Source organism: Bos indicus, chromosome 11 (genome assembly GCF_029378745.1).
Source record: "Bos indicus isolate NIAB-ARS_2022 breed Sahiwal x Tharparkar chromosome 11, NIAB-ARS_B.indTharparkar_mat_pri_1.0, whole genome shotgun sequence".
NCBI lineage: Eukaryota > Metazoa > Chordata > Mammalia > Artiodactyla > Bovidae > Bos > Bos indicus.
The window spans coordinates 100,691,325-100,701,477 of record NC_091770.1 but is presented as its reverse complement, the minus strand read 5'-3'; the positions used below and the strand labels follow the sequence as shown (position 1 = coordinate 100,701,477).

The following is a 10,153-nucleotide window of genomic DNA, read 5'->3' as shown; positions in this document are numbered from 1 at the left end:
CAGTGTAAAAACTTCAGCTTTATTTTTTTTTAAAATACCTACTGAAATTACGCTTAACAAGGGCACCCTCTAGTGGACCACAAAAAAAAGTAGATACTCACCAAAAAGGTGTTTTGAGACTTAGGTAATCACTATTCAGGAAATACTGAGTGAACAGTATGGGCTGGCAGCTTGGGAGACCAAGTGAGAAGGGCAAACATTCAACGAACCCACTTATGGCTCTGATCAAAACCAACCCAAAGCAGGCATGCAGGCTCCCATCCTTCCCCATTCCCTTCTCCACAGGGACATACAACCTAGAACATGATCTCAAAAACAGGGAGCAAACCTACAGCTGCAACGTCCCCTGTCCAACTCAGCTGATTGCACTCTTCAAAACAGGTGACAGACTGAATAATATTATGAAGACGTACAATTTAACAAAAAAGAGCTGAGTTATGTTTCAAAACCGCCATATGCTCCACATTACTACTGAAACTGTCCTAGGTTTAAATTTTATTAGGTATTCTAGGTTTAAATTTAAGGTCCTCTGTCAGAAGAATTTCAATCTCCTAAGTCATCCTTCACCTGTACTTAACTCCCAAGTATTACACAGAATACAAGAACAGAAACAGTGATACCACATATATAAATTAGAAAAAAAAAAAAAAAAAACAGCTCACCAAATAGCACTCTCATATACTGACTTTAAAAGAACTGTTTACCCCAAACCCAAATCAGGGCACCATGTTTAGAAAGTCATTTGAAAAAGAATGCATAGGAATTCTAGCCATTCTCAGTGAGACAGAACTTCAATATCTTGTTTTCATCTTTCAACCCTGAATTATTCAAAAGTAAATGCATTGCTGCTTCAGTTATAGGAGGAAAACCTTTTCTTTTTCCATCTCCACCTTTTTACTTTGTTTTCATGTTCATCAGAGCACCCAAAACATTCATTCTCTCTCTCCTCAATTATTCAGCTTCTTATAGATCATCCTCAAAGGCAGAACAGATTAAGGCAACCTGGCGGGGATGTACTTACATCTGTCACTAGGAGGAACATGTAACAGGAAATGAGATTCCAACCAAGCAAAAGGCTGCTTGGTCGCTGTGTTCTTCCACTGACTCTTGGGTTCATTTTACCAAGCTACACTCTTCAGTGTCATTCTCGCGCTGCAGAGGAGGTGGGAATGGAGGCCAAGACAGACAACTGGGGAGATCAAACTGGGGGGATCAGGGAGGCTATGTTTTACATAGGGGCAGTTTCATGGGGCACTGTGCCTGGTGAGTTGTCGGTGACTACAAGACGAAAGATTCCCCGTATGATTCCAGGATAGGAGTGTATTCGGCTGGAACTCGGAATGCTTTTAAGGGCCTGAAACTACCTGTAGCACCCGAAGTCTGTGGGCAACTCAAGGGGTGGCAGCAGTAATCACCTGCCCCCTCGCTTTCCATTAAAACAGGAGAAAGCAGGTCTTCAAGGCAGAGGCAGCCCGATGTAGGTCCAGTGATTAATTTCCCGGTTCTTCACTGAGCTGCACGCAGGGACTGCCAGTCAGATTCTCCACCTCCAAGGACTGCTCTGCTCGGGTCCACACAGTCCTGGCCTTCAGGTGCTTCTTCTTACCCCTCCTGTTCCAAAAGCCTCTGGCGTGTTTCCATCACAATTTCCTCCATTATTTCTGGCTTTAAGATGTCTTTGATCTGAAAAAGAAAGGACAAAAGGTAATTTGTTCAACCAGTAAGCACACCATCAAGCCAACCCAAATGTAGAAACCAAGCCTGGCTAACACGAGCCTTCTGTTCTTTCGTTTATCAGAGGCTACCTATTGCAAGAAAGGATCTGCTAGTACTAGCTTAATAAATCAGCAAAGTTCTCTGGGATATAGCTAACAAGAACAACAAAGCTATTACTCCAGCATTCACTAGAAAGGGAGCTAAAACTGGGATGGCCAAGATGAAGTCCAGGGGGTCGCTGTCATAAACCAGCCCCACCTGGCACCGCCAACTGCCCGCAAACCCTCACATGGACATCAGACAATGAGAATATTACTAGCATCTCGGGTAAAGCTCTACCAGTCAACAAGGGTGTCCACCAGGTGAGTTCACATTGATGGGCATGGTGAAGGTACGTGGCGGGGACATGGAGCGGATGACACGCCACGCCTGCTCACAGATCAGCAAGAAGGGGAGCCCTGGGTGGCATACCTGATGTGGAAGGGATGCTTCATAGCAGTACAGGATGCTGGTGTCATAGAGCATCATCCTCTGAGTTGCCAGTGAGACGATGCAGTTCCGGAGCCGGGAGATCACCTCTCGATCAGCAAGGGAGACCGGCTACCAGGGGAGGCAAACAGAATCAAGACCAGAACGAGTGAACGGTTACAGCAGATCACAGGACCCACTTACAGCTGAGGCGGGATCACGCTGGGACTCCAAACCAAGCAAACTGCTGACTCCAAGGAAGATGAAAAAGGATGGCACCTCCAGTGGCTTTTTGGCTGTTACCCTGCAACTGCCATCTGGGCCAACAGAGATCAAAGTCGCTGATTTCATCTCTCCAGAACAAGAGAGGGCAGCACGATGTTTTGAGCAGACTTCAGTGGAAATGCAAACCAGCTCTAACTACCACCACACAGCAGGGAGAAACAGAGAGTGCCCGCCCCTGCCGCTGAAGCACAGTACCCATTCAGTGCCTCTCCATCCCAAAAGGGCAACGGCGGGCGGAGTGTGCTCACCTCCAGGTTTGCGATGAAGCCCCCTGCATCGTCTTCTTTGTGCTCGGGGGTTGGGTATACCCAGATGAAGCCGTTGTTGCCCAGGATCACTGAGGCGCCGCACGGCAGGTCATGGAAGTGGGTCTTCTGCCGTTTCACCAGGGAGGGGGAGACCTGAACCAAAACGCCCTGACCTAGCTAAAAAAATATATATATCGTACATTAAGTCACTGTAGGATCCCCAATGAGGCGACTATAAAGCAGAGTACAGACTGTGTCCTAGGGAGGCTGGAATCGGGCTCCTTGCTGGTGACAACTGCCATGACACGCACATGCAAAATAAAGAGACTTTCCAGAGACATGTGTCATTTACACATCCCAACAGAAGGTGACTTTCACTCTCTTCTCCACCATTTATTCTCCTTTGCGAGCGTCATCATGTTCTGATCCAGGGCTGGTGTGACGGCTGAGAGAGGGTGGAGCCAATGAGGATGTGGGCTTGAGCCTCTTGAGGGCCAAGGAGCACTGCTCTGTTCCACCTTGACCCCAACCGCCTGTCCTGCCCACGAGATATGCCACTGGAGAAGGGGACTGGCTGAGGGCTGGGCACAAATACATCCCCGGTCCTGGCAGGTGAGCTCAAGGCCCACATCCTGCAGAAGGCGCGTCTGCTACAGGCCCCAGGCCCACAAAGATCAGCACAGGCAGTGCGCCTGTCTCCCCTCCTGATTCAAGGGTTCGGGTGTGGCGGCTGCAGCCACTCCACTGACAGGGAGGTTTCTTTTCCACTCAGGAATGAGAAAGTTCACCCAGACAAAGCCAAGACTAATGAGTCATCATTTGTTTGGGAAAACATGCTGTCATTAAAAAAATAAATAGCCTCAATAATGTCTGTCACCTTATAGCAAGAAAAGCAACAAAATTTCCTTTAGAGGCTCAAGTGACAAACCCATCTTTCCTAACAATAATATCCATTTTCTTGACCAGACGTTTGTCCAAGGGCCGGGGGCCATCGTGTTTCATCAGTCCATGAGCTCCCTTGGCTGCAACTCAGCGCTGAGGCCATGCAAAGCCACCGCACCCCTTGGGAGAGAGCAGAGACAGCCGCGGGGCCAGGACCCAGGGTCATAGGGGCTCTTTTGCCAGAACAATCTCCTCCGCAAAAAAAGGGTGAGTGTCGTCATGCTTTACTATGCTACCAGCCCACAACCGTGTGAGTCAGCACGCGCAATGCCAGCCTGTCAGTGCTTAACTTCCAGGTGCTTTAGGCCAGAATGCCAGAGACAGCTGGAGACCGGGAAATGGATTTGAAGTCTCACTCATCCAGAGAGAACACCCAAAGACCAACTTACTTTTCCGTATTTGAGACTCCTCGTGTGCAGAGAGACGGCTCCATCAGAGAACACTGCCTGGACCTCAGCCTGGTCGATGATGAAGGAACAAACACTTTCTTATCACCTGTGTCCCTGGTTCTCCCTCCACCCTCGCATCTGTGTCCACCAGTCCCGCCTACAGCTGTAGGTGGACTCGGAGGTCACACTGCTGTGACCTAATCTCTCCCCCTTGGCTGTCGTGAATATCCTGACATGAACGCCACCTTTTCTCCTTCCTGGGATGAAAGTTAACATCACCAGGAAACTTGGAGCTGGCTTCAAGCATGAGCCACCGTAAGTTACAAGACCCAAAAACCCGACTGAGCAGCAGCAGGTCTGAAGAAGAGCTGGAGCGTAGCCTGGGCTGAGGAGATGGGGTGGGGAGGGATAAATGAGGAATCTCGGAATAACATATACACACTGCTATGCATAAACAGAGAAACAAGAACCTACTGTCTAGCACAGTAACTCTACTCAATATTTTATAATAATATATATAGGAAAACAATGTGAAAAAGAATATACATATACTCATACATGTGTGTATATAACTGATTCACTCTGCTATACACATAAAGCTAATTGTGAGCATGCATGCTCAGTCGCTTCAGTTATGTCTGACTCTTCGCAACCCCCTGGACTGTAGCCTGTCAGGATCTTCTGTCCATAAGATTCTCCAGGCAAGAATACTGGAGTGGATATTCATTGCCTTCTCCAGGGGACCTTCCCAACCCAAGGACTGAATTGAATCCTCGTCTCTTATGTCTCCTACATTAGCAGGTAAGTTCTTTACCACTAGCACCATATGGGAAGCCCCCAAAACTATACTTCAATTTTTTTTAATGTATATTTTTTAATGTAAAAAGAAAAGAAAGAGACAGGCTGCAGCAGAAGCCTTGGCTCTTGGTCGAGGCCAAGATGACAAGTTTCTCCTGTGAGAGACCGACAATCCAAGCCCCATTCCCCAGCTCCACAGCAAACATAAAGATGCTGGAATGCAAGGTGAAGGATACACTGATAAGGTCCCCTTCCTGTAAGAAACCTCTCATGGCCAACTCATCTTCTGCAGATCTTCGCCTCTGAAACACACAAGGAGAAGGCCACGTTAGGGAGTCCGACCCTAAACCAAGATCTTGCTCCACCTCTTCTTTTTCTTTCACTTTCTCCCAAGACCTCCGAAGGCAGCCACGGTGTACACACACCAGGGTAGGTAACCCGTGCCACTCAAAGAAGACAAAGCCATGACCACTACTTTCTGTCTTACAGACCTTCCCGTGGCTCCTCTTCTTTGAATAATATTCAGACTCCTTACGTGATTTGCCAAACCCCAATCGAGCCTACCTACTTGCCGTGGTGGCCCACCACGCTCCAGTATGACCGGCTACCTCCAGCTTAACTATATCTTTGCTCACACATTTCCGTTTATCTCAGATTCCTGAATTCATTGTTAAAATTCTAGCCATCCTTCAAGGATAGAATCAACTTCAACATTCATTTTTCCTATAAGCTTCTCGCGGGGAATTTAATCACGCCTTTTGTACAATCACACACTTGTTTACTCTTGGACTGCCGGGTATTTAGACCAGTTATCTCATAGTCCCTGCTCGTCTAAGCTCTTTCAGGAACTGAATCACGCCTCCTGGATCTTGGCATTCTCCAGACAGCTAAGCACCATGAGCCTCTCAGTAAATAGATGCTGGCCTGAAGATAAGGCTGAATCACAACATTTTACAAAAGCAAGCAGCTTAGGTACTATGGTTGTCTGGAATAACCCAATGTCATTCGATTCACATAAAGCTGATTTGTAAACACAGTTTTTCAAGCAAGACCTTCACTGAGCAAAACTGACACACCCAGAAAAGGAAAATTATTAGCACCAAGCATCTGAGAGAGCTTCTCTCAACTCTCCTTTGGGATCTCCCCACAGACATCCCAGATTCTACCACACACCAACTGCTGCCTGAGTTGGGAGGCCTGGGCCAAGTGAAAAGCCTACGTGTACACCCAGACAGCAAAATTCACAGCAGACGAACAGGAGTACAAGTGACAGCCTCAGTATAAAGCAAAGTCCTCTGGTGGCGCAAGGGACCCAGCACTCTCACCAGCAAGCTATACACAGTCCTAGCTGGAGATCCTTACCAGCTCTCCTCCGGGAAGGTTCATGGATGAGAGAAGCAAGACTGAATCCAGCCTGGAGTTGGTCTCCACCTTCCACCTCTTCTGTTGAACCTACAAAACAAAGGAACCCCACACCTGGACACATACTCCAAGGCCAGAGCTCACACTGTAAATGAACAATAACCCCCGATGGGACAAACCACTTACATCCAACTGTTTAGAAACAAACCATTTACATCAAACTGTTTACAAACAAACTGTTTTCATCAAAGGTAACGTAAGAGCCAAACACAATGAATCCTTCTTTCGTGTAATTGCGTGTAATAGGATGACTATCTCATTCATTAGATCACCAGCTCACTTTTACTTTGTGAAAACCAATCTGCTAAGACTTTACCTCTGTGATTCTCCCCACTACAATGTCTCCCACTTCACCATTATATCTGAAAGAAAAAGCAGAAGGTCCTCCATCAGTGAAAAGACTCCATGACAAGACCAAGCATCATTTGAGATTTCAGTTAAAGAGCACGCAGGCCTGGATCAGGCACCACATTTGGTAAATTCACATTCTGTTCGAACTTAGTTTCAGGAACTGACAACTTCCAACGTTCCTATGCATATAAAGTCTCCATCAACTATTCTCACACCATTTATTGCAAGGAGTGCATTAAATCTGAAACCCCTTATTTTGTTAATTGCATGAAAAATGGATACGCGTGGGATATTTTCTGGTGGGCTCTGGAACACAGACAAATTCCGCATCAGCCAGAAAAGGAGAAAGGAAAGTGAGACAGGCACCACCCAAACCGGTCTACTCATGTCTCCCCCACCCACTGGCTGCATGTCTCGGACCCCTTTCCTAATTCCTCCTCCCAACTCTAATGATGAATTAGAGCCTCCACACTGAAGACTAAGTCCTTGGGCCTCTTCTCTTTCCAGCCCACACTCACTCACTTGGTGAGCTTACCCAGCTCGATGGCTTCAAATACCAAGGATGAGTCCACCATTCCCCTGAATTCAGGCTCTAGCTTTAGTCAACCACTGGCTACCCAGCACCTTCACTTACGTGACTAACAGGAATCTGCATAAGTTACAAACCTCAAACAAAGCTTTCTAGCAGCCCCTTCAATTCCACTATAGCAAATGGATCCTCTCCCAATTGTCACCAGCCCAGGAAATAGCAATTCCACCCCTCTAGTTGCTCAAGCCACAGTCCTTGGAGTCTCTGGAGGAACCCTGTGTATTTCCCGCCTCCCCTCCCTCTCCTGCTCCAGGACAAGTCCAGCAGCAGATTCTAGAACCTCTATCTTACCAATGTAGGCAGAAAATAAAAAGCATCCCAAAGGAAGAAGTAAAACTATCTCTTCTCACAGACACAGTCCTACATGTAGAAAAGCCCACATACAAAATCCTACAGCTTTTCACGATAAATACACTCAGAACACAAAATACACGCAGAATTAATCACTATTCCCCACTTCTATGGCTATCACCTTAGTCCAAGCCACCATCAACTGAGATGATGAAAACAGAGCAGGAATCTGTCCCCACCCCCCAACAGCAGCCAGAGTGATTTCATTAAAACAGAAATCAGATCATGTCCTTCTTCTGCTCCACCTGCTCCAGGGCCTTCCTAGACTGCACAAAGTGGAAGTCAGAAACATTCATCGTGGCTTCAAGGCATGCAGACTGCCTACCTCACCTCTCTGCATCTGCTCCTACTACTCGCCTGCTCACTCTGTTCCAACCCCACTGGCTTATGTTCTGGGGCTAACCTTTATTGAGCCCTCAAGGCAGGCGGCTCTCTGTGTACTTTATACACACTATTTCAGTGAATACCAAGGAAGATCCTACCCAGGAGGTCAGGCAAGATCTCATTTTGCAGAAGAGGGAACCCAAGTTTGAAGAGGTCAGATATCGTAGGGAAACCTTTGAAGCCTGCCCTTACCTAGTCATCTCTACCCTTCCTCCAGTCATGTTCCCGAAATCCCAGACCTACAGCACGACAGGGCAGGGAGGGCTGTGGGTAGGGGGTGTGTCATGGCTGAAAAGACCTGGCTGTGCAACTCAGATGCCACAAAATACACACCTTTTGCTCTCACCTGGTTTTCAAAGCTTTTACACAGATCAACTTGTTTACTCTCTCCACGGAGCCAGCCACAGATGCAATGAGCTTCTCTTCCCCCATATAGGTTCCATGGCCCCTGTTGCAACAGGAAGATACAAAGGATACCAGGGTAATGCTTGAGGTGACCTCTCGCAGCCAGAACAATGTGTTCCTCAAACCTGATTCCTCCTGCCTCAAAGACAGGCTTTTGTGCTGGCTGCCACCTCTGCCTAAACACTCCTTCTTTAGAGTCCTATGTGGCCATCTCCTTCACTGTACTCAAGTCGACTCAAATGGCACTTTTTCCACCAGGCTTTCCTCGACTTTCCCATTTGTAATAGTCACCCGCCCTGTGGCTGCCACCCACACCATATTTCCAACTTATGCTCCACTTACCCTGCTTGACTTCTTAATTTTTTTCTACTGAATTTACCAGCAAATATTCTGAATAACTTGTTTGTTGTGCTTATTTCTCTTCTGTCTCTCTCAGAACATAAAGTCCACCGGGACAGAGATTTCCTCTTTGTTCAATTTATACCCCAACCACAAATAATATTTATTGACTGCATGAATAAAGGACTGAATCTTAAGATTTCCTGGGAACCAATAATGCCAAACTAAGAGGTTAAAGGGCAATGGAATAAATGCTGTACCTCTCTCATATGCACATGGGGGGAGGGTGGAGGCTGGCTTATCAGCAGTGCTGACCCCTGTGATGGTGATAGAACGGTGAGTCTTTACTTTTTTCCATAATCATTATCCCTCATGTAATCCTTCCCTGGTGGCTCAGACAGTAAAGAACCTGCCTGCAATGCAAGAGACCTGGGTTGGATCCCTGGGTGGTGAAGATCCCCTGGAGAAGGGAATGCAACCCACTGCAGTATTCTTGCCTGGAGAATTCGATGGACAGAGGAACCTATCGGGCTACAGTCCACCGAGTGGCAAAGCGTCGGACATGACTGAGGGACTAACTCTTCCACACTTTCACTTTAATGGAATCCTCACCACTCTCTGGAATAGTTATTATCATTATTTTACAGACGAGGAAAGTGACCTCGGAGAGGTGATACAGCTAATATTGTGATGGCAGCAGGGCTGGAACCCCAGCTGCCCTTAAGTTGGAGCCTGCCCTCAGACTCAAAGTTATCTATTCTGGTGCATGTAACGTAATATATTTGCATGCCCCCTAAGCCCAAAATGGCAACCCACTCCAGTATTCTTGCCTGGAAAATCCCATCGACGGAGAAGCCTGGTAGGCTACAGTCCAAGGGGTCGCAAAGAGTCGAACACGACTGAGCGACTTCACTTTCTTTGTTTAAGCCCAAAGACTCGTTCCAAAACCGTGCCCCTGACTAGGAGATGGAATGCCGAGGGCTAAGTGGACGAAGTCAAAAACGCCCACTATCCCTTACGCCGAAACCTGTGAAGAGGCCCCAGCTCCAGGTTCAACGAGGAAGGCTCAGAATCGGGGCCTGGGACACAGGAAGGTTTCGGGGCCGCTGAGGCAGCTGCAGACGGGGACATACAAGATGCAGGGAGTAGGAAGTCCGAAGTCTCGAAAACAAGGCAACTGAGATGCTCCGCAGATGCGCGGCGGGTACCGCGGGCACTTAGATGCAGAACACAGGCCCAGGTTTCACGTGGAGAGAGAGCAATGCAGCTGCCCCTTGCTGCCCAGAGTCCCCCACAACCCCACGTACCGCATGAAGCCTGTGTCCGTGGTGATCGTGTCCCCTGGCACCACTAGGTGCTTTTTACTCTCGCGGCCCAGGCTCTCGCTAAGGGGCTTCCGAGCGACGGGAAGCCTCATCTCCAACGCCATCTTGGCGCCAATAACTCGCGCAGGCGCAGCCCCACTC

The 10,153-nt window shown here is 47.8% G+C and overlaps 1 protein-coding gene across 3 annotated transcripts; it reads right to left on the bottom strand.

Annotated features, from left to right (window-relative positions):
- On the bottom strand, nucleotides 1-10,153 carry EXOSC2 (exosome component 2). 3 transcript variants are annotated; one of them, XM_019971028.2, is made up of 10 exons: nucleotides 9,995-10,124; nucleotides 8,948-9,004; nucleotides 8,290-8,391; nucleotides 6,585-6,630; nucleotides 6,209-6,298; nucleotides 5,083-5,148; nucleotides 4,049-4,117; nucleotides 2,718-2,894; nucleotides 2,188-2,316; nucleotides 1-1,683 (listed from the first exon to the last, which is right to left on the bottom strand). In XM_019971028.2, the coding sequence occupies exons 3-10, from the start codon at nucleotides 8,373-8,375 to the stop codon at nucleotides 1,603-1,605; spliced, it is 744 nt and encodes a 247-aa protein (XP_019826587.2). In that variant the 5' UTR covers nucleotides 8,376-8,391; nucleotides 8,948-9,004; nucleotides 9,995-10,124; the 3' UTR covers nucleotides 1-1,602. The 3 variants fall into 3 exon arrangements, with proteins under 3 accessions (XP_019826587.2, XP_019826586.2, XP_070655531.1); XM_019971027.2 differs by lacking the exon at nucleotides 8,948-9,004 and having other exon boundaries at nucleotides 9,995-10,153; XM_070799430.1 differs by lacking the exon at nucleotides 6,585-6,630.